Source organism: Podarcis vaucheri (assembly GCF_965113315.1).
Source record: "Podarcis vaucheri genome assembly, chromosome: 9".
Lineage (NCBI taxonomy): Eukaryota > Metazoa > Chordata > Lepidosauria > Squamata > Lacertidae > Podarcis > Podarcis vaucheri.
This window is the reverse complement of record NC_138767.1, coordinates 500,906-525,685: the sequence shown is the minus strand read 5'-3', so window position 1 is coordinate 525,685 and position 24,780 is coordinate 500,906. Positions and strand designations below refer to the sequence as shown.

Below are 24,780 nucleotides of genomic sequence, written 5' to 3'. Positions count from 1 at the left end.
GGTGATGGGAGGCAGATCATTTAGTGCGGAGCCACCTACCCTCTGGAACTCCCTGCCTATTGATATCCAGCAGGCGCCTTTCCTGTATTCTTTTGGGCACCTGCTAAATACATTTCTTGTTTAGACAAGCCTCCTCAGACACTTAGAAGCTTCATGCGAATTTTAGCCTGTTTTAATATTTTAACTTTTTGTATGCTTAGACTGTTCTTGTAATATTTTATTGATTGTTTGATCTTTTCATAGACCACTTTGATGGTTGTGGGTTTTTAATAATAATAATAATCATCATCATCATCATCAAGCATTGTATAATTTTGAAGAATGAAATAAATAAAGAGAGAGAGAGCACAGTCTGCTCCTTCCAGATCAGTTTGGAGTGTGGATGGGGACCACCTGCCCTCTAGCCTTTTTTCTGCTCCTTTGGTATCTCTGCATCTAAAGTCTTCTTTTTGCTCCATCTTAGCCAGCCCCAAAGTGCCACAGTCCAGCCACATAGGCTTCTTCAGGGAGTGAATCGTAGCATTGGAAGGGATCCCAAGGGTCATCTAGTCCAACCCCCTGCAATGCACTCTGCTTGTGCTCTGGGACACCCTTGTCTATGGAGATGTCATGTACATCCGACTGGGAAGATAAATCCGTAACGCCTTAAGGCCGAGTTCCAGCAGGGAGCCTTGCGCGCCGCTCCCTGCCGCGGGCACGCGGGCGCGCCTCCCTTCTGAGCGCAAGGGGAGCCCCCTCCCGTCCGGCCCGCCCAGAAAAGCCAGACACGCAGAAGGCGGGCCGGGAAAACCCCGTCGGGGCGGCGGGGGTGACAGAGCCGCTCCCAGGCTGCGCAACAGCTCCCGCGGCTTGCGCAACCTTACGCAGCGCTCCGCCCGCGGGCGCCCCGTCGGAGCCAGCTGGAGAGAAAGCCGTCGGGGCCGGATCCGAAGGAGCGAGCCTAGTCTTCCGCCCCGCAGGGTGGAAAGAGACGCCGGTATCAGCGCGGCCACTTACTCACGAGTAAGCCCCGCTGGATGTATGGAAGTGAGAGCTGGACCATCAAGAAGGCTGATTGCTGAAGAATGGATGCTTTTGAATTCTGGTGCTGGAGGAGACTCTTGAGAGTCCCATGGACTGCAAGAAGATCCAACCTCTCCATTCTGAAGGAAATCAGCCCTGAGTGCTCACTGGAAGGACAGATCGTGAAGCTGAGGCTCCAAGACTTTGGCCACCTCATGAGAAGAGAAGACTCCCTGGAAAAGACCCTGATGTTGGGAAAGATGGAGGGCACAAGGAGAAGGGGACGATGGAGGACGAGATGGTGGGACAGTGTTCTCAAAGCTACAAACATGAGTTTGACCAAACTGGGGGAGGCAGTGGAAGACAGGAGGGCCTGGCATGCTCTGGTCCAGGGGGTCACCAAGAGGCGGACACAACTAAACAACAGCAACAAAGGGTCAAAATTGTAGAGTGGGAAGGGACTCCAAGGATCATCTAGTCCAGTGTTTCCCAAACTTGGGTCTCCAGCTGTTTTTGGACTACAGTGCCCGTCATCCCTGACCACTGGTCCTGCTAGCTAGGGGTGATGGGAGTTGTAGTCCAAAACCAGCTGGAGACCCAGCTTTGGGAAACTGGTCCAAGCCGCTGCAATGCCGGGATCTCAGCTCCAGCATCCCTGACAGACGGCCACCCATGCGCTGCTTCAAGGAGAGGCCACAACCTCCAGAGGGAAACCATTCAGCTCTTGGTGCCAGAAAGTTCTTCCTGCTGTTTAGTCTGAATCTCCTTTCTTGTAACTTGAAGCCCTTGGTTTGGATCCTGCCCCCTGGAGCAGGAGAAAACAAGCTTGTTTCCTCTTCATGAGCCTGCCCTCCAGATATATCTGCTCTCAGTCTCCTTGTCTCTAGGCCAAACACACCCAGTTTCTTCACCCCTTCATCCTAAGGCTTGTTTTCCAGACCTTTGATCCTCTTGGTCTCCCTCCTCTGGACACGTCTCAGCTTGTCAACTTCCTTCTTAAATTGTGGTGCCCAGAACCGGACACAGGATCCCAGGCATGGCCTGACCGAGGCAGAATAGGGAGGGACTCTGGACTTCCCTTGATCTGAACACTAGACTTCGGTTGGTGCAGCCTAGAGTTGCATTTGCTCTTTTTGCTGCAGCATCACACTGTGGGTTCGTGTTCAGCCTGTGGTCCACTAAGACACCCAGATCCTTTACACATGTACCACTGGCAAGCCATGTGTCTCCAACGTTTGAGATGTGTCAAGAGAGGGGGGAAGCCTCCAGATTATGACAGTTGCCTCCCCTGCTTCTCTTATAAGAAAGAACCCAGCCGATCAAATTACAGGAATCGGTGAAGATGGCTCAATTGTCTAGCAAACTCAGAGGAATCTCCAAGCAAAAATTTGCGGGAAAATGGGGTGGTTATAGCTATGTTCAAAAATACAAGAATAGTTTTGACTCCGTGCTAGCATTCGAGTGAGAAAGGAAGTAAAAGGAGGTGGACAAGAATTAAGGATCTATTCTGTTTTCTGAATGTATTGGAAAAGTTATATAGAAAGGTCTATTGTTTTGTGTACATTTGATTGTAAGTTAAAATGTATGTGAAGGGACTTGACAGGAAGTCAAAGTGGAAGAAAAGATTTTGTAAGATAAAAGAGGAAAAAATATTTACTTTCATTATTATCATTTCCCCCCTTTTTTGTGTGTTTTGTATGAAATGTTTGGGAGGAAATAAGACGGCAAATAACAAATAAACTAAATATTGACGTATGTAATTTTTATTTCTCAATTATATTTTGTGGTGGTATGGTTGAATGTTTTTTTTTTTTTTTGTAACATAAAATCATTCAATAAAAATTATTTTAAAAAGAAAGAAAGAGGGAAAGAACCCCGCCGGCTCCGCTTCCTTTCAGTTCCAGGCCTTCAGGCTCCATTTTTTATTTCCACGCCTTTTTATTTGCGAGCACTTTAGTGCTTCATGTTTTCCACAGTGCTGAGAACCAGCTCCCAGGTGAGCTTCTCTGCTGAGTTCAAGCCCTGGCCTCCCCTGTAGCTTTGCCCACCTGGGAAATGGGCACTTTTCCAAAGTGCCTCGGGAGCTCTTGGCGCGAGTTAACGTTCAACCTACCAGCGTCGTGTCTGAGCATGTTTTCCCGCTTGCCTGCTTTTGGGCCCTGAAATTCCTGCCGGAGCTTTTCCCTTTTCCGTCATGACTGTGTTGCAAATAAACAAATCTGGGGGGAATAAGAGCGGATTGCCAAACTGGCCCTCCCTTTCACAGCCCTTTGCCACACAAAACTAGTTAATTCTGAAATTTCTCGTGAAACCTGCATGCCCGGTGCAGTTGAGAAGGATGCCTGGCCCTAATGGCATGTCTACACCTCAGTGGGGATGATTGTGGGGCCAAACTATCGAGTTCCTGCTTTCAGGACAGAGAGAAATGGTCCTGTTTTTTCCAGGTACCAGAATTTTGCTCCAGATCACTGCACCCTGGTTGCCACACACACACACACACCCCGGCTGTATGCTTGTGTGAAGGTGCATGAAGTGTAACTGATGGCAGAAAAACCTGCTGTTCTCCTTTTGATGTTAATAAAGATAAAGCAAAAGGAACTCTGTGTGTCTCCCTTCTCCACAAGATTCCAACTCTCTGGGCAGTGGTTTTCAACACCAGGGCTGCTTTAAGAGATAAACTTGGTAACACCATGGACTATCAAATGCCTACAATGTTTAGAATACATGTCCCTTTTTTACTGGTCTTAAAGGTAAAGGGACTCCTGACCGTTAGGTCCAGTCGCAGACGACTTTGGGGTTGTGGCGCTCATCTCACTTTACTGGCCGAGGGAGCTGGCGTTTGTCCGCAGACAGTTTTTCTGGGTCATGTGGCCAGCAGGACTAAGCAGCTTCTGGCGAAACCAGAGCAGCGCATGGAAACGCTGTTTCCCTTCCCGCCAGAGCGGTACCTATTTATCTACTTGCACTTTGACATGCTTTCGAATTGCTAGGTTGGCAGGAGCAGGGACCAAACAACGGGAGCTCACCCCGTCGCGGGGATTCGAACCGCCAACCTTCGGATCGGCAAGTCCCAGGCTCAGTGGTTTAGACCACAGTGCCACCCGCATCCCTTACTGGTCTTACTACGTCTTTAAATGAGCTGTGATGTATTCCTCTGAACTCTGATGACAGAAAGAAAAAGGCGCCCCTGGACTGAATCTCTCCGCTCTGGGTTTTGAATTCTGAACCAAGTGACAACCCAGTCTCACCAGTCCCTGGGTGATGCAAACCTCCTCTGTAGGTTAACATTACGACCCAGAATTTCCCCTTGGAAATGAAAGCTCTTTGTCTCTTAGTCGTTGTCCGAAATGACTGGAATGAAGGTTCCATGAAGATTAATTTTGTGGAGGTTTGAGGGATGGGCTTTGCATCAGCATTTAGCTGACCCTTGAGAGAATTTCCCCTTCGAAATCAGATTAGCTGATGGAGGTGCTGACCTCCCTTTGTAGTGTGACTTGGCTTAGTCACCTGGTGTCCACTGTCTGCTTTGCTTTGGAGACACTTGGTCTGCTTCTGACTGTCTGTCTGTCTGTCTGTCTGGTGTCCGGCCAGTGAACTGGCTGAGGCATTTATATCTCTGCCCCCCACCCTGCTTCTCAGTCCTACCAAAAACAGCCCAAAGTCTTCTTTCCTCTCCCTCCAGTCACAGAATCATAAAATAATAGATAACAAGATGAAAGATGAAAAATCTTTTTTTAATAATTCCAGTGGCACCTTTAGTAAAGGTAAAGGGTCGTCTGACCATTATGTCCAGTTGTGGACAACTCTGGGGTTGCGGTGCTCATTTCACTTTATTGGCCGAGGGGGCAAGCATACAGCTAATATAAGCTTTCAAGGTACGAGCTTTCGTGTGTAATACACACTACGTCAGATACCCTGAAGCAGAGGTTGCCTCAACCTTATAAAATCATAACATGTTAGAGTTGGAAGGGAATCTTACAGGTTATGTAGTCCACTGCGCCACCAGGAAGGAATCAGAGCTCGGTTTTGAATATCTCTTGCGAAAAGAACTCTACAGTACTTTACGGTCAAATATTTTCCAGTCATTTTTGTAACCATGCGAGGAGCAACCTTTTAAGGGACTTGGAAGGGACTGGACAATATATCTATATCTATATCTATATCTATATCTATATCTATATCTATATCTATACACATACATACATACACACACACACACACACACACACATATATATATATATATATATATATCGACTGCGTCAAACCAACACGGCTGCCTACCTGAGTCTTGTAAACGTCTCCTTCTTCTAGAGGCACCTCTTTGCCTCCTCACCAGCCGAACCCTCGTCTGCCGCACCTGAGCCCATTTAAATGAAGGGGTTAAGAAGGTGTGCCGAACTTGGCATCAGACCAGGCTGTGAGGCAGCCGGATTGAGAGAGGAAGGTTCTCAGGATGGCCCAGAAGGGATGAAAGGGATCCCTTCCTGGAAGAATCAGAGGGGGCTGACAGCTGAATGCATTCTCCAAATGCAGAGGAAATAGACCTGGGATGGGAATTCCCATAGCTGTGCTTCCAGGTAGAAAACATGCTGGAATCATTGAGCCAGGCATCAGATGTATCCAGCACAAAAGAGCTCTTGTTGTTGTTGTTGTTGTTGTTTAGTTGTGTCCGCCTCTTTGTGACCCCCTGGACCAGAGCATGCCAGGCCCTCCTGTCTTCCACTGCCTCCCGCAGTTTGGTCAAACTCATGCTGGCAGCTTTGAGAACAGTGTCCCACCATCTCGTCCTCTGTCGTCCCCTTCTCCTTGCGCCCTCCATCTTTCCCAGCATCAGGGTCTTTTCCAGGGAGTCTTCTCTTCTCCTGAGGTGGCCAAAGTCTTGGAGCCTCAGCTTCAGGATCTGTCCTTCCAGGGAGCACTCAGGGCTGATTTCCTTCAGAATGGAGAGGTTGGATCTTCTTGCAGTCCATGGGACTCTCCAGAGTCTCCTCCAGCACCAGAATTCAAAAGCATCCATTCTTTGGCGATCAGCCTTCTTTATGGTCCAGGGCTCACTTCCACAAAAGAGCTCGAGGGGGCTGGACTAGATGAATCTTTGGGTCCCACCCAAATCGACAATCCTTAAGCCTGGGGTCCAGGCTATCTGAAAGACCACCTGTCCTTATAGGAACCTGCTCAGCCTCTGAAATCCCACCACCCTCACAGGACATGGGACAGGGCCTTCTTGGTGGTGGCTTCTCGCAGGCAACTTTGGAACTTCCTGCCTAGAGATGTCAGACTGGCTCCCTCCTTGCTGTCCTTCTGCCGGCCAGTGAAGACCTTTCCATTCCAACTCTTTTTGGGGAAAGGGCTGGTGCTGTGATGTTTTCATCATTCCTGCCTGTGTTTTAAATGAATCTTATTATATAATTTTAATTCTGTTAGTGTTTCTTCACAAGTTAATGATGATATTTTAAATATTTTTGGCTTGTTTTATTTTATCTGTGTAAGCTGCCTTGTGTCCCAGACTAGGGGGAAGGTGGGATATAAATAAATATAAAAACAATACAGTTCTATGATTCTTATGTTCTGGGGCAGGGGGGCTTGTGTGGGGTGGTCTTCATTGCCCTTTGGGTTCCTTCCAGGGGCTCTGGATCAAGAAGCAGATTCGGGAAGAATGCCTCTCCCTCGGGGACAACATCTGCAACACCTGCAGTTTCAGAGCCAGCCTGAAACATTTTCTCGTTCCACAAGCAGCTCCTCCACGCAAGGCAAGAAAGGAGCCCCAAGGGATGTTTCCTTCTTTGTAGAGGATGCAGGATCAGGCCAAGACATGGGTGGTCTGAGCAGGGCGCATCCGCAGCATCCTTGGAAGGGATCCTGGGACCATCCTGATGGTTGCCGTGTCGCATTTGGGGGGCAAGAGTGAGACGCTGCCAAGTTTTGAGGTTGCCGCTCTGAGACCACCTGCTGCTTCCTGGGCCCCTTTCCAAGGAGCCTCCGGGGGCTGCGTCAGTCCTGGGGGGCAGGAGCTTCCCAGTGCCTGTGGGAGGCCCCCCCCCCAGTCTCCCTCTGCTTGGCTTCCAGACAGTAGTAGTAGTAGTAGCAGTAATTTATTAGTTCTCCCCCGCTCATCTGGTTGGGTTTCCCCAGCCACTCTGGGCCGCTTCCAACAAAAGATAAAAAATGTTAAGTTGTGGGTTGACATAGCAGACGACACAGCAATTCCTCCAAAGCAGCTCTCTATTTTGTTAGCTGGAACAGAACTAAAATGAGGAGCTCAGTCAGCCTGCTTATATAGAGCTACAGAACAATTGCAACTGTTGCAACATACTAAAACTATCCAATCACTGAACGGCACTTTTAGATCCTTCATTTGCATCCAAAACTATCCAATCACTGAACGTCACTTTTCGATCCTTCATTTGCATGCAAAACTATCCAATCACTGAACGTCATTTTTCGATCTTTCATTTGCATAACTATCTACAGTATCCCCCTGCTGGCCCAGGGGGAGAACTTCAGTACATAACAAAAAATACATTAAAACATCAGACATTAAAAGCTTCCCTGAACAGGGCTGCCTTCAGATGTCTTCTAAAAGTCAGATAGTTGTTTATTTCCCTGACATCTGATGGGAGGGTGTTACACAGGGCGGGTGCCACCACCGAGAAGGCCCTCTGCCTGGTTCCCTGTAGCTTTGCTTCTCGCAGTGAGGGAACTGCCAGAAGGCCCTCGGAGCTGGACCTCAGTGTCCAGGCTGAGCAATGGGGGTGGAGACGCTCCTTCAGATATACTGGGATGAGGCCGTTTAGGGCTTTCAAGGTCAGCACCAACACTTTGAATTGTGCTCAGAAACGTCCTGGGAGACAGGTGTGCCTTGTGGCGTCTCCATGCTTCTCTGTTTTCCAGGGCTTCTGCTGGGAGTCCGCCTGGCCAGGCTGTTGTTGGGCTTGGGCCAGAGTCCAACCTCGCTCCACAGGCGGGAGTTTGTTTGGGGGGGGGGGTCTGGTGCCCTTTGGGGTTTGCCTCCATTTGCTCATCCGGTTTGGTGCAGCAGAATGCTCCTTTGGCAAAGAAGTGGGACTTCCTGCCTGGGCCCAGCAGGAAAGGGAGACTCAGAGGAGCCCCTGGGCTGGATCAGGCCAGACTCCCAAAGCAGGATTGGAGCTCAAGAATACCCCCCCCCCCCGACTTTTCCAGCCACTGGGATTCAGGAGTGTTGCAGATTCCAACTGTGGAGGCTGAGGTGTCCTGGCGAGGAGCCACTGACAGCCCTCTGCTCCTCCTCTTTTGAAGCTGATGCCTGCACAGGGGGATTTTCTGCCTGTGGGACTCCCTGCCTCATGGGGGACAGGGAATGGTTTTGGTTTGCTTTGATGAAACTCCGTCAAACGCCACACCCCTCAAGGATGCTGTGAAGAAGGGACCAAGCCCCCCCCCCCCGAGTCTCAGGCAGGTGGGCGATGGCAAAGCAGCAACGGAAAAGAGTCTGTGCTAATGTTTCTGATTGCTAACAGGATCTTCTGAAGCAGCGGCCAATCTGCCTTTTCCTTGCAGGAGTGGGAAACCTCTGTCAGCCTGAGGGCCACTTTCCCTTGAAATAAAAAAATTAAGGTCATATATATATATATATATATATATATATATATATATATATATGCTTTCGTAGATTTTCACGGGTACAGGAATGCAGGTTTTGGTGTCTTCGGGTGTCTTCCCGTGTAAGAGTCGGGGTGTCTGGGCGACGTTTCGACGAGGTCTCACTCGTCATCTTCAGGCTGGTGCTTTCGGCTTCTTGTTACTGGAACAGAGCAGAATCTGGTGTTTGAGTTCCTATAAATACTGTTGAGGGGTGTGGTGTATAGCCTCCAACGTTCTGGGCAGAGAGGAAGTTCCTAGATTAGTGTGCCTTTTCTTCTTTTGTTCCTTAATTACTTGAGGGATATCTTGAGTGATTTCATGAGTGATATTCTGAATACCACTGGGTGGGTCATTAAGTGTAGATTAGTTGCTAAAGCTTTCGTGTCTTGACCTCTTGAGCTTGTGAAGAGTTTTTCTGAGAAGATGGCTGTGCTGCATTTAGTTGTGCTCTGGCTTGGCTTCGTGTATAGGGGCGAGCTGTGATTTTGTGCCTTGTGCCAGCCAGATCTGTGTAGGGATTGCAGGGGGGTGCAGCATCTGGAGGTGCCACTATAGTTTGGCTACTGGATGGAGTCTGTAATATGTCTGTGGAGAGGGCCTGGGTTTGGGTCTGGTGTGGTTGATTGGTGACGGCGTTCTGTGTGCCTCTGGTTCTGGTGTCGGTTTTTGTGGGGAGGGCTAATTTCCAGATGTCTGGCAGGCGGGACGTGTCGTCACGCTTGTTCATGTTGTGGCGGTGTTTCTCTATCTCGATGGCTTCCATGATTATTCTCTTGTGGTGATGTTCCATGTTAAAGAGCAATTTGGAATCTGCAAAATTAATTTCGTGTCCTGTTTCTTTCATGTGTTGGAAAAGAGAGGAAGTTTTTTCTTCTTTTTTGACGGCATTCTTGTGTTCTGCGATACGTGCATTTATTCGTCTGTTTGTTTGTCCAATGTACGTGGCTGGGCAGACTTTGCAGGGTATTTCATAGACCCCTTGGTTTTCCAGCTGGATTTTGTCTTTTGGGTTTCTGAGGATATTGGCTATTTTTTGGTTGGTGCAGAAGGCTGTTTTGATATTGTGTTTATGGAGGATTTTGCTAATTTTGTCTGTAGTGCCCTTGATATAAGGAAGGAGGGCCATGCCATTGTTTTCTTCTGTGTCTTGGTTTTTGGGGGGTGTTTCTTTTTGGATTAGCTTCGTAACCCTGTTTTTCTGGTATCCATTGGCGATTAACACATTTGAGAGATTCTGTAACTCAGTTGTCAAGTGGTCTTTGTCAGCCAGGCGTTTGGTTCTGGAGATGAGAGTCTTGGCTACGGAGTTTATTTGTGCAGGGTGGTGGTGTGATTGTGCATGTAAGTAGCGGTTGATGTGTGTTTTTTTCCGGTAGATAGTGTGTCCTAGGGAGCCATCAGGTTTTTTGTAGATTAGGACGTCAAGAAAGGGGAGTTGGTTGTTGTCTTCTATTTCCATAGTGAATTGTATTTTGGGGTGTAGGCTGTTGAGATGTGTGAGGAAGCTATCTAGTTTTTCTTTCCCGTGTGGCCAAATTACAAAGGTGTCGTCAACACCTTTGAAGATGACGAGTGAGACCTCGTCGAAACGTCGCCCAGACACCCCGACTCTTACACGGGAAGACACCCGAAGACACCAAAACCTGCATTCCTGTACCCGTGAAAATCTACGAAAGCAAATATCTCACCTCTACGGGGAGGAAACCTTCCAGCTGACAAGAACCTACGAGAAACTAGAAATCCGAAGAGCCACCATCTTATGTGATCTCCTGTTCCTACGCAACTGCCGAGACAACAACTTAACTCCCACATGCTTCCAACTTAAATTCCACTCTAAAACCCCAGCTACCGAAAGGATCCTGAAACGAACTGAACTATCCCTAATCAGAAACGAAATACATAAGAAAAGATACCTACTAAACCAAACCAACAAAGATCTGCTCACTCTTCACCTCAAACTATGTAACAAAATCCACCCTGCACTCTGGGACAAATGCAAACAACTAGCCGTCTGGAGAGCTGAAACTGAGACCTCACATAAGACAGACAGACACACCAACAAACTCTACAAACTAGAAAAACACCAGAAGCCCAGCCACCCTCCACAACAACCCATGAAACAAACAGTACATAACATATCAGACAGGATCCTCACCCCAACTGAAACCAAAGTACTCTCCAAAGGTTTCAACTTTGCAGTCGCCCCGAGACGCATCCCCACGGAAAACATCATATGCGGAGTCGAAGCTAGCCTGACCAAAATCGACCCAGATGAAGCCAATAAAATCAGACTTGAAGTCACCAACATCCTCTGCTCCAGCAAACCACCCAGAAGCAATTTACACAAAGAAGAACAGAAAGCACTCACCAACCTGAGGAAAGACAACAACATAATCATTCTCCCAGCAGACAAAGGCAACGCCACTGTTGTGATGAACACATCGGACTACCAAGCAAAACTATCAAATCTACTCCAAGACCCTACCTACCAACCTATAAAAACAGATCCCACCACCTATCTGGAAAAAACCACCAAATCCAAAATAAAAGCCTCTCCTATCAGTGAAGAAATCCAGCTAAGAATCATCCCCAGAGAAAAATCATCCAGATGCCCCAAACTCTACGGTCTCCCCAAGATACACAAAGAAGGAACACCACTCAGACCAATAGTCAGCTCCATAGGCTCACCTCTACAAAATCTCGCTAAATTTCTCGCTAAGCAACTTCAGCCCTATGCAGAATCCATCGCTTCACACGTTACTAACTCCTTCCAGTTCATAGAAACAATAAAGAAGCAATACCTACATCCCGATGACCTTCTTGTGAGCTTCGATGTTGTATCTCTCTTCACTCAAGTACCCATTAATGAAGCCTTGACAGCCATCCAAAACAAATACAATCCCCCCAAATACATCCTGGACCTGACCAACCACTGCCTAACCAACACGTACTTCATCCACAATGGACAAAGATACAAACAGATAGAAGGAGCACCTATGGGATCACCCCTCTCACCGGTCATCGCAAATTTGTACATGGAACACTTTGAAACCAATGCTTTAGACAAGTCAGAACACAAACCCAAACTTTGGCTCAGATATGTTGACGACACCTTTGTAATTTGACCACACGGGAAAGAAAAACTAGATAGCTTCCTCACACATCTCAACAGCCTACACCCCAAAATACAATTCACTATGGAAATAGAAGACAACAACCAACTCCCCTTTCTTGACGTCCTAATCTACAAAAAACCTGATGGCTCCCTAGGACACACTATCTAACGGAAAAAAACACACACCAACCGCTACTTACATGCACAATCACACCACCACCCTGCACAAATAAACTCCGTAGCCAAGACTCTCATCTCCAGAACCAAACGCCTGGCTGACAAAGACCACTTGACAACTGAGTTACAGAATCTCTCAAATGTGTTAATCGCCAATGGATACCAGAAAAACAGGGTTACGAAGCTAATCCAAAAAGAAACACCCCCCAAAAACCAAGACACAGAAGAAAACAATGGCATGGCCCTCCTTCCTTATATCAAGGGCACTACAGACAAAATTAGCAAAATCCTCCATAAACACAATATCAAAACAGCCTTCTGCACCAACCAAAAAATAGCCAATATCCTCAGAAACCCAAAAGACAAAATCCAGCTGGAAAACCAAGGGGTCTATGAAATACCCTGCAAAGTCTGCCCAGCCACGTACATTGGACAAACAAACAGACGAATAAATGCACGTATCGCAGAACACAAGAATGCCGTCAAAAAAGAAGAAAAAACTTCCTCTCTTTTCCAACACATGAAAGAAACAGGACACGAAATTAATTTTGCAGATTCCAAATTGCTCTTTAACATGGAACATCACCACAAGAGAATAATCATGGAAGCCATCGAGATAGAGAAACACCCTCACAACATGAACAAGCGTGACGACACGTCCCGCCTGCCAGACATCTGGAAATTAGCCCTCCCCACAAAAACCGACACCAGAACCAGAGGCACACAGAACGCCGTCACCAATCAACCACACCAGACCCAAACCCAGACCCTCTCCACAGACATATTACAGACTCCATCCAGTAGCCAAACTATAGTGGCACCTCCGGATGCTGCACCCCCCTGCAATCCCTACACAGATCTGGCTGGCACAAGGCACAAAATCACAGCTCGCCCCTATACACGAAGCCAAGCCAGAGCACAACTAAATGCAGCACAGCCATCTTCTCAGAAAAACTCTTCACAAGCTCAAGAGGTCAAGACACGAAAGCTTTAGCAACTAATCTACACTTAATGACCCACCCAGTGGTATTCAGAATATCACTCATGAAATCACTCAAGATATCCCTCAAGTAATTAAGGAACAAAAGAAGAAAAGGCACACTAATCTAGGAACTTCCTCTCTGCCCAGAACGTTGGAGGCTATACACCACACCCCTCAACAGTATTTATAGGAACTCAAACACCAGATTCTGCTCTGTTCCAGTAACAAGAAGCCGAAAGCACCAGCCTGAAGATGACGAGTGAGACCTCGTCGAAACGTCGCACAGACACCCCGACTCTTACACGGGAAGACACCCGAAGACACCAAAACCTGCATATATATATATATATATATATATATATATATATATATATATATATATAAAATAAATGTTCATAAATGTACCAACAAAGCATGTACATAGATATGTGTACCACATGTCTAGAGCAGCACAGGAAGACAGTCCTGAAACCATTTTGACTCCCCAACTGACCAAATGTTTTCTCTGCAAGGAGGGAGGGGGTGAGGAATTGGGAAATCACCATCTCAAAGGAATGGCCAGACTACCAGGAAAGGCAATCAGAAAAGGCATTATCAGAGAAACTGGCAGACAGGAAAAACAACAGCATTCAAATTTCTGTTGTAGACCACCTCTTCTGTGATGTATGTATGATGTATGGAGGGGTGGTCTTGAGCTCCAGGGCAAGAAATTTAAATGTCTATATAAGGGCTGGCACACCTTTGTTCTGGGTCCTCCTCCTTTCCTGTGTGTGGGGAGTGAGGACCCTGTTGCAACAGATCAATAAAGATCAGGCTTACAAGCTGCTTTGCTTCTCAGTATTCTCTGGCTGGCCTCTGTTCTTTTCTCCTACTGATGGAGAACCTACAAAGGACTCTATAAGGGCTCTTGTGTCCCCTATAAGGGAATGAGAGCAGATTTTGTTTATTACAGTTTATAATGTATCTGTCTATGTTTTTCTACTGTAAACTGCCCTGTGATTCTTGCACGAAGGGAAATTCAATATATAAATAAAAACCAGAACTTCTCAGGAGGTGGGAGGCTCTGCTTCCTTGGAGGTTTCTCAGCACAGGCTGGATGGCAACCTGCCATATATGATTTAGTTGAGATTTCTGCATTGCAGGGGGTCAGACTAGATGATCATCGCGTCCCTTCCAACTCTCCCATTCATTGGGGTTTTTTCAGCAGAGGTTTCTGGGCTGTCTGTCATGGCTTCTTCAGCTGCGCCCAAAAGAGCCATATTTTATTTTTTAAAATAATTTTTATTAATTTCTTTTTTATAAGACAGTATTTCCATCAGTACAATAACTAACAAATATACACTTTGCTCTGCCGAGCTTGTGACTTCCCTCCATCCTTTCGACAGGTTTTCAAGTCTTTCTATTGCACTTTAAATCTTCAACTTCTGACCTTTATGTCCTTATAGTCAACTCTGTCTCTTTGGTCTAGAATTATTTTGAAAAAAAATACCGTTATTTATTTCAGTCCCACTAATGAAAAAAGAGTCATCTTTTAAAAGGGCATAGGATGTGCGGTACATAAATTTAATAAATTAATAGCAAATTCATAATGGCACGGGGTTGGACTAGATGACCCTTGGCTCCCTTTCCCGCTCTGCAGTTTTTGAGTCTATATGATTTTAAGCATCAAACGAACCCGGAAGTTAGCGACCCTGCGCGAATCTACATTACTAAGTCTGTGACTGAGTCTGTCTAACGCGTGACGTCACTCCGGCCGCGCCAGCTGTGAAACGGAAGTACGTCAGCTGCGCGCGCTCGGGCCTTGTCCTCCCGCAATTGCGTCCCCCCGCCCGGGAAGCCGGCTGGATGAGTCAGTCGTGGCGGAGGGCGGAGGCCGGAGCCCGGATGGAAGGCGCCGCGCGGGGTGAGTAGCCGAGCGAGGCCTCCGGGTCTGCCTGGGCCTGGTCCCCTTTCCTCCCGGGAGCCCCAAGCGCGGGCCTGGCTCTCGTCCTCACCACAGCCCGGCGAGGCAGGGCGAGCCCGCGTCATTGGAACCCCGGTCTCTCCCAGCTCCTAGGCCAGGCAGAGGCCAACTCCGGAGGTTCGGGACTACAATTCCCATCATCCCTAGCTCACAGGACCAGTGGACAGGGATGATGGGAATCGTAGTCCCGAACATCTGGAGGGCCGGCGTTTGCCTCGGCCTGGCCTAGGCCGTTGTTGTCGTTTATTAAATGTATAAGTCACTTTTTCGCGACGGGAACTCAGAGCAACTTGCAAAATGATTTGACAAACAAACAAGCGTGCATTGTCATCATGAACTGAATTGAAATACTTTATTGTCACTGGTACAACTTGTATACAGTGGTACCTCGGGTTACATACGCTTCAGGTTACATACGCTTCAGGTTACAGACTCCGCTAACCCAGAAATAGTACCTTGGGTTAAGAACTTTGCTTCAGGATGAGAACAGAAATCGTGCTCCGGCGGCAGCGGGAGGCCCCATTAGCTAAAGTGGTGCTTCAGGTTAAGAACGGACCTCCAGAACAAATTAAGTTCTTAACGCGAGGTACCACTGTGTACTGAAATACTTTATTGTCACTTGTACAACTTGTATAGAGTGAGATTACAGGAGCAGCACCCCCCACTCAGCTCTCTTAGTCTTAATTCCCCTCCTTTACTGACGCACACCCACCAAACCCGAAAGTCAGTTGCCCTATTGTTATCTTTCCATTCAGCAGCCTAACAGCCCCCGGATAGAAGCTGTTCTTTACCCTGTATTTATCCAAAATCATCAGCAACATTTTCTTTGGATGCCGCCTTTCCATAGTTAAAACAATGCTCAAGGCGGTTTACAGCATGACAAGATTTACATAATTACCAACGTAACAAAAATCATAAACAATCAATAAAACACCTCAAAAAGTACACAGCCAAATGGAAAACAATTTCCACATATATCATAATGCATGCAGACATGAAAACCAAGAAAGAGGGGGGAACACATTTCAACCGCTCTAAAAGGCTGCGGAGAATTCAAAGCCAAAGGCTTGGTAGAAAAGGGAGGTTGTTGCCCTGTGAAGCTGCTGAGCTGACTGCTGTGGTGTTCTGCTTTCTTTCTCTGCCCCCGCCCCTCGCAGGGGATGAGGATGAGTCCAGCAACCATGGATCCCACAAGAAGAAGCACAAGAAGCACAAGAAGAAGCACAAGAAGAGGCATCACCGCGAGGAGGGGGGCCTGCCGCCCGTGGAGCCTCTGGCCGCCCTGCCAAAGCCTCAGCTGAAGCTCAAGATCAAGCTGGGAGGACAGATCTTGGGCACTAAGAGGCATGTAGCAGGATCTCCAGAATTTAACTTTTTTCACAAAATCTAGGCCCGTTATTTCTTGTAATAGTTTTCTTTCTTCATTATCCAGATTTTTCTCAATTACAGTGGTGCCCCGCAAGACGAATGCCTCGCAAGACGGAAAACTCGCTAGACGAAAGGGTTTTCCATTTTGGAGGTGCTTCGTAAAACGAATCTCCTATGGGCTTGCTTCGCAAGACGACAATGTCTTGCGAGTTCCTGCTGGGGTTTTTCCCCCTTTCCCCCCCTCTTTCTAAGCCGCTAAGCCGCTTATCATCTGATCCGATCAGCAGATAAGCCGCTAAAAGCCGCTAATAGCGCTAATCCGTCAATGAGCTTGCTTCGCAAGACGAAAAAACCGCTGGACGAAGAGAATCACAGAACGGATTCTTTTCGTCTTGCGAGGCACCACTGTACTTTGGTTTTGCTCATGTTTAATTTGAATCCTGCTACCTGACCAAACTCTTGTATCAGCTCCAGTGCTTTGACTGCACTGGAGTCTGGATCTTGTAATGTCAGAACTAGATCATCAGCAAAGGCTTTTAATTTATATTGTTTCGAACCTACTTTAATACCTTTGACTTGTTCATCCTTTCTAATCATACTTAGCAAGACCTCCAGGACTGAAATAAACAGCAGAGGGGAAAGAGGGCACCCTTGCCTGGTTCCCTTCTCAATTCTAATTTCCTCTGAAACCTTTGGATTTATTTCTTGGAGTTGTAGGCAAACCACTGGCATATGGTGCATGTCATATCTAACATATATGTAAAATCTAAGCCATTCAGATAAGACGTATGACTCCAAGCGATGTTGAAACCACCTTTGCCACACAGCCTAGAAGAGAGAATTTTGCCCTGGTTCTAGGAAATGCTCAAACCTCTCAGAGGGAGAAGGGACTTAGCTCAGTTGTGCCCTCCAGGTTTTTCTGATCCGTAACTGCTTTGCCTGGAGACCCCCTCCCTACCACCCATTCCCCCATCAGAGCTGGGGTTAGCTAATCTTTGGGTCCTCCAGTTTATTGGGATGAATTCATTGGCTTCCTCTTGTCCTCCCAGTGTGCCAACCTTCACCGTCATTCCCGAGAGGCCGCGCTCTCCCTCCCCACTGATGGTTGTGGATGATGAGGATGAGCCGATGGAAGGGGTGCCCATTGAGCAATATAGGGCATGGCTGGGTGAGTGATGCTTTTCCTGGGGAAACGCTTTGGAGTAGCAGAGGCCACAGCAGGAGGGAGCTCCTGGAGTTCTTCTAGATTTGCTGGTGTATAGAAGTGTGGTTTCTTTCTCTACATTAGCTAGTTCAGCTGCAGGGCCGCTTATTTAGTAAGGTGACAAAGCTGTGCCGCAATGTGGTCCCCAAAAGAGGACAGGAAGATTAGCTGCCTGATTATGACAGATGGGTCATGGCCATAAACACAGTTAGAGTATGAAACCACTTTAAACTTGCAAAACAGCAAAGCAATTGTCCACTCACTCATGGTAAATAATAATAATAATAATAATAATAATAATAATAATAATAATAATAATAATAATTTAGTATTTATACCCCACCCATCTGGCTGAGTTTCCCCAGCCACTCTGGGCGGCTCCCAAGTTTCCTTCTGTTACTTTATGGCCCCAGTGTGTTTGTCACTTGCTTCCAAAATGAACTGAAACGTCATCTTGTGATTGCCTATAAGACTGCAGAAAATGTTCTACTCTCATTAACAGTAGCTTCATTCTTTAGGAGTATTTATACCCTGCTTACTAACCAAATTTCCCAAGGTGGCTTAAACTTTTATAACAAAAGAAAACAGGCAGTGACACAATAGTCACTAAAACGGGGCAAAGGTGCATAAAAATCTCCCATCCCAACGTTCTCTGGTGTTGCAGCAAATATCATTCTTCGCTGAATCCCCTGGCTGTTGAAGCAGCTGGCTGTCAGTCGCACAAAGGCCGGGCTGTCCTTCCTTGGCGGCTGCTACTGATGTCCCTCCCAGCCCTGGCAGTAGATACGGGAGGGGCAGGTGGAGCAGTGATATAAGATGCCTCCCCCCCCCCAGCTCTCCAATGTTGCAACTCAAAGTTAAGGCAACCTTTTCTTGCGCCCAAACGCAGATGAGGACAGTAATCTGGAGCCGTCTCCCCTGCCGGAACTCGATACTGAGGAGCAGCGCTGGCTGGATGCCCTGGAGCGCGGGGAGCTGGATGACAACGGGGAGCTCAAGAAGGAGGTGGACGAATCCCTGCTCACAGCCCGGCAGGTAAGGAGGAGGAAGCTGTTACGGCAGCCCTCGCTGGGGAGCACGGACGGGGCTCCGCGCTGGGGAAGCGGAGGAAGCCTTTGGTGCTCTGCTCCGTGGTGCCTGGGAGCCCCGAAGGACTCTGGGGCAGCTTAAACTGATGGAATACTTCATAGAATCATAGAATCCTAGAGTTGGAAGAGACCACCAGGGCCATCGAGTCCAACCCCCTGCCAAGCAGGAAACACCATCAGAGCACTCCTGACATATGGTTGTCAAGCCTCTGCTTAAAGACCTCCAAAGTAGGAGACTCCACCACACTCCTTGGCAGCAAATTCCACTGTCAAACAGCTCTTACTGTCAGGAAGTTCTTCCTAATGTTTAGGTGGAATCTTCTTTCTTGTAGTTTGATCCAGAAGGAAAACAGGGCCAGACCAAAGGGCAGTATGCAGGACCTTGATCTGTCTTGAAAGTGAGAGTTGTTACGGTATTTCCTTTAGGAGTGTGAGTGTTCAGCCTCCAAAACAGGTCTGCTTCCACTGTGGCTCCCTGCCTGCCTGGGAGATGGGGCTTCTAATTTCAGTCTGTCAGGGACTGATGCTTCTGCAGGGGGTGGGAGCAGGAATTTGTTTTTGCTCTCCCTCCTTACAGGTAGCCCCATCCCAGCACTAGTGTCTAATAATATAATAATAAAAGAAATTTTATTTATACCCCGCCCTCCCCAGCCAATACCGGGCTCAGGGCGGATAACACCAGGTAAAAACAATTGATCAAAGTCCAACTTAAAAACAAACAAGATTAAGTACAACATTAAAATGCAGCCTCATTTCAGTAGAAACTCAAATCAAAAACTTTTGGGGGGTGAAAACGTCAAATCTTCACCGAGGCCAACTATCCAGACTGGTCCTACGTGGGCCGGAAAAAAGCCAGGGAAGTCCCCAATTAGGAGATCTATCATGAAAGGAAAAAGGAAAGAGGGGATCAAGTTGATTCCAAGCCAAAGGCCAGGCAGAACAACTCTGTCTTCTAGGCCCTGCAGAAAGAAATCGGATCCTGCAGGGCCCTGGTCTCATGAGGCAGAGCATTCCACCAAGTTGGGGCCAGTGTTGAAAAGGCCCTGCCTCTGGTTGAGGCTCATCTGTCTTCCTTAGGGCCCGGGACATCTAGGGTGTTCGTATTTATGGACCTTAAGGTCCTCTGTGGGGCAGACCAGGAGAGGCGGTCCCGTAAGCACCTAAGAGAAGCCTGCAGGGTCAGGCCAGAGCCCGTCTAGTCCAGCATCCTGTTTTCACGACGGTGATGCTCTGCTTCCCTGGTGGGAGGCAGGAAGACTTTCTGAGGAGGGGAGAGATGCTCTTGGGCTCAGGGCCTGCTTGCTGGTGTCCCACAAGAAACCCTTCATCCATAATGATGATGATGGAGAAGATGGGTCCCCACTGGCCTGATCCAGCACGCTCTATGATTTGTAATTATTAGTAGTAGTTGTTGTTGTTGTTGTTGTTATTATTATTATTATTATTATTATTATTATTATTATTATTTCAACCCCGCCCATCTGGCTGGGTTTCCCCAGCCACTCTGGGCGGCTTCCAACAAAGATGAAAAATATATTAAAATGTCACACATTAAAAACTTGCCTGAACAGGGCTGCCTTCAGATGTCTTCTAAATGTCAGGTAGTTGTTCTTCTCTTTGACATCTGGTGGGAGGGTGTTCCACAGGGCGGGCGCCACTACCGAGAAGGCCCTCTGCCTGGTTCCCTGTAACCTCACTTCTCGCAGGGAGGGAACTGCCAGAAGGCCCTCGGAGCTGGATCTCAGTGTCCGGGCAGAACGACGGGGGTGGAGACACTCCTTCAGGTCTACTGGACCAAGGACATTTAGGGCTTAAAAGGTCAACACCAACATTTGAATTGTGCTCAGAAACGTACAACTACCAGAGTTTTAGAAGACATCTGAAGGCAGCCCTGTTTAGGGAAGCTTTTAATGGTTGATGTATCATAGTATTTTAATATTCTTTTGGAAGCCGCCCAGAGTGGCTGGGGAAACCCAGCCAGATGGGCGGGGTATAAATAAATTATTATTATTATTATTATTATTATTATTATTATTATTATTATTATTATTATTATTATTATTACTGGGAGCCAATGTAGGTCTTTCAAGACCAGTGTTATGTGGTCTCGGCAGCCGCTCCCAGTCACCAGTCTAGCTGCCGTGTTCTGGATTAATTGCAGTTTCCGGGTCACCTTCCAAGGTAGCCCCACATAGAGCACATTGCAGTAGTCCAAGCAGGAGATAACCAGAGCATGCGCCACTCTGGCCAGACAGTCTGTGGGCAGGGAGGGCCTCATCCTGCATACCAGATGGAGATGGTAGACAGCTGCCCTGGACACAGAATTGACCTGCGCCTCCATGGACAGCTGTGAGTCCAAAATGACTCCCAGGCTGCACACCTGGTCCTTTGGGGGCACAGTGACCCCATTCAGGACCAGGGAGTCCTCCACACCAGCCCACCCCGTCTCCCAAGAACAGTACTTCTACCCTGTCAGGATTCAACTCATCCATTGATGCAATAAAATCTGCCCTCAGAGTTGTATCTCCGTGACCCCCGATAGCTGCCGCTGGGCCTTGCTGGCTGCCTGCCTCTTCACTGGTCCTGCACGCTCCCTTTTTTCTTTCTTTCTTTCTTTCCCTGCCCTCCAGAAAGCCCTCCTGCACAAGCAACAGAGCCAGCCGCTGCTGGAGCTTCCGATGGGCTACAAGGCCAAGGAGCTGACGGAGGAGATGCTGGTGAAGCGAGAGGAGCGCGCTCGGAAGCGGCGCCTCCAGGCGGCCAAGAAGGCGGAGGAGAACAAGAACCAGACCATCGAGCGCCTCACCAAGACCAGCAAGGCCAAGGTGAAGACTCTGCGGGAGCGCAAGGCCAAAGCAGCCGCCGCCCCGATGGTCTCCTACCGCAACGCTGCCGACGGGATCACAGTCTCCTTCCCTCTGGGGGTCTCCGCACCTCTGCTGCCCTCCCTGCCCCCTGCCGTGCCTCTGCCCACCCCCTGCGGAGTCGGGGGGTGTCCCAACCTCAAGCGGTACTCCTGCTCCCTCACTGGGGTGCCGCTCTGCAGCCTGGCCTGCTACAAGAAGAACTTGCTGCTCCAGCAGGTGGCAGCCTAAGCGCCACCATCCTTGCCAGAGGAGGACCACCTTGTGCGCCTGGAACTCCTCTAGGAATGCCACCTCTGTGATCTAAAGGAGGATGCGGAAGACCTTCACCCCCAGCCCCGATGTGGAGATGGCCTTGGGCAGGCTGTTTTGATGGTCCTGAACATGCTTGTCTCTCTGTAGTGGTCAGACATGGGTCTCGCGGCCTTTGCTGACTGGACTGGCAAAGTGACCGAGGGTGGCAAGGCAACTGGCCCTGTGGCACCAAGAGACAAGTGCCTCTCTCATGTGGGACCCAGCGGAGACTGCACTCCTGGCAGCTGCTCTTGACAGAGAAGACGTAGCACCACTCCTGCTGCAGCTACTGTGGTGGCACAGGAAGTTGACATGGGCAGGAGGCGACCTCAGGAGTCTTGCCCTGGATCTTTGGGGAAGGAGAAAAAACCCTTCCCAGTTGTAAAACGGGGCCTCTCCTTTCTTTTCACACCTGTGTAAGACAGGAAGGAACCAGGTGTTTGATCTTGGGTTCCTTGCCCAGATCTACTTTGCCCTAGAGAAACATGGTTCCACTGGTGATTTATTTATTTATTGTAATAAAAGACACAGCAAAGATAAAAGATACCCAGAAGTGCATATGGCTGGTCTCATCATTTGCTTCTTTTTTCATCCCTTCCTTTGACAGTGAGCTCTACAGGTGCTAGTGGTGGGGGTGGCCAGACCGGGGGGGGGGGAGAGACACAAACCATTTTAGAAAGGACTGCTGCAGGGATGCCATGTCTCTTGCCTCCCCTTCCCATGTTAGGTCAGGTAACTAAGTGCACAGTCTATTTAGAGCCAAGCATGGAGGTCCAGGCAGCAAATCTGGGAAGAAGCAGAGAAATCCGTGTCTCTCAGGAATCTGGTTGGCTACTGTGAGAAGAAAATACTGTATTCAACAAGCCCTTGGCCTGATCCAGCTGCAAGGTTCTTATATTCCAAAGGACTGTGTATACATTTAACAACAACAACAACAATAATAATAATAATATCCGCAGCAGCAGCGGGACAAAATGAAAAGAGGTGTGGGAGCTACTGTGTTAGAAGCCAACCAAATTTCTAACTACCAGTCTTGGGATGGGCTCACCTGTATTTTTCCAGCACAACAACTAACACACGTTACAGACCTACACAACTGATGGCAGAGACACCCACCTTGAGTGTGCAGTTCACACAGTGTCCCTCAATGACCCCACTCCAAAATTTGCTTAGATTTTAAGCACCACTGTGAGAGACTGAAGTAGATAATACTTTAAAATGCACTCCGTAAACCACAATAAACTAACCAGTCTGCCTGGCAGCATGAACTAATAACCACGTCTCATGAATTGGGTAATATCACATTTTAATAGAAATTCTTAATATGTTTAATTTTGTGTTTGCAAAATAAATGATTCTGTCCTTCAGTTTTCAAGACACACTGCTCTTTATTGTTGTCTATCCTTAACATATACTTCAAGGCTTCAAAGCACACACATTTCAGTAATCCTTGCGATAGCCCTTGCAAGGCAGACCAGTATTACAGTGATTGTTAATACTGATGTTACTGTTTTTGCATTGTATTTTCCGCTGTGTAATGACCAAGCTATGCTTCAAAAGGTGGCCTATACAAAATGTTCTTGATAAACCCAAGGCCATGTTTACACTTCCATGGCATGGTGACCCATGCTCTTTGCCAAGAAAAGCTGAATTTGAAAGTGCTTTGGCAGTCAGAGGAATTACACAGAATGATGTCACCCCGAGTGGCGCTTGAAGGCCGAACAAAATGAGACCACTGCTTTTGTTTCTTGGATTGCTGACACTGTTTGTCGTCACTGTCTAAGTTGGCAGGGCAATTTCTGCAGATATGCTTTGAAGATCCACAAGGAAAACGCTTCCAAACCGCACAGGCTGCCTCCTTGCCAGCTGTATTCCTGCTGAGACGCTTTCTGACCTGCCTGAGGCGTCGCATCCCTAGAGAGGACGAGGAGGTCCTGGGTAGGAGGCAGAGAATTTAAAATGATGCAGACTTCCTGTATCATCAACCTCAATAATTTCCTTTGACATGACTGGCAGCCTCTGCAAAGGAGCCAACATGCTCTGCCCTCTTTCGGGGCAGTTCTGTGGAAATGCCACGCTGCTGTGATGGAGCCCCAGGCGGTTTTGGGCACAGGAGCAGCTCAGCCCCCCCCCCTTGTGGTGCTCAGACCCAGTGACAGATTTACGTATAAGCTAAACAACCTATAGCTTAGGGCACCTCTCTCTTGGGGTCCCCCAAAAAATTCTTAATTGTATTTCACTATTAATATATGTAATTGTATTACAACTCAACAATTACTTTGATAAAATACATATTTTGTGATGTGCAAATGGCTTTAGATCCGTATGAGGTTCATAAATTACTATATGGCATCTATTCAACACAAATAATAGTGACAATTTGTTTTGGACAAAGGACAGCTGGACATATAAAGGGCCCCATTGCCTTCAGGAGCTGAGGGCCTCATCAAACCTAAACCTGGCCCTGCTCAGACCCCCGACATGGGCTGGCAGAAGGAAATCAGGCAGAGGGCCTTCTCAGTGGTGGCGCCTGCCCTGTAGAACACCCTCCCACCAGATGTCAAAGAAATAAACTCTGACTTTTTTTAGAAGACATCTGAAAGCAGTTTTTAATGTTTAATGCTGTATTGTGTTTTTAATATTTGGTTGGAAGCTGCCCAGAGTGGCTGGGGAAACCCAGCCAGATGGGCGGGGTAGAAATAATAAATTATGATGATGATAATGAGACAGGGAGAAATACTTTTCTCTCTCTGCCTTTTCTCCATGCATCATTTTATACAGTTCTGTCATGTCACCTCTTGCCTTTTCTCCCAGGGAGCTGGGAAGCTTTTAATATTTGATGAATTATTGTATTTTTAATATTTTGCTTCACCCAGAGTGGCTGGGGAAATAATAATATTAATAATAAACGGTGGAAGAATGGCAGATGAAGATGGATTTTTTGGAGCTGGCTGATCTAACTGGAAGAGTCCGTGACCAGAAGGAGGAGGAGTATCAGGAAGAGTGGATTAAATTTAATGAATACTTAGTTAAATTAACTGAAAACTGCTTGCAGATACTTAATTGGCTTAGGATTTTATTTATGTTAAGTGATGAAT

At 47.6% G+C, this 24,780-nt stretch overlaps 1 protein-coding gene across 1 annotated transcript; it reads left to right on the top strand.

Annotated features, from left to right (window-relative positions):
• The first annotated feature begins 14,721 nt into the window (after window positions 1–14,721).
• On the top strand, window positions 14,722–22,240 carry INO80B (INO80 complex subunit B). Its single transcript, XM_082236640.1, has 5 exons — window positions 14,722–14,804; window positions 16,022–16,208; window positions 17,282–17,400; window positions 18,326–18,471; window positions 21,155–22,240. Exons 1-5 carry the CDS (start codon window positions 14,747–14,749, stop codon window positions 21,617–21,619), a joined length of 975 nt encoding a protein of 324 aa, XP_082092766.1. The 5' UTR covers window positions 14,722–14,746; the 3' UTR covers window positions 21,620–22,240.
• Window positions 22,241–24,780: the final 2,540 nt, after the last annotated feature.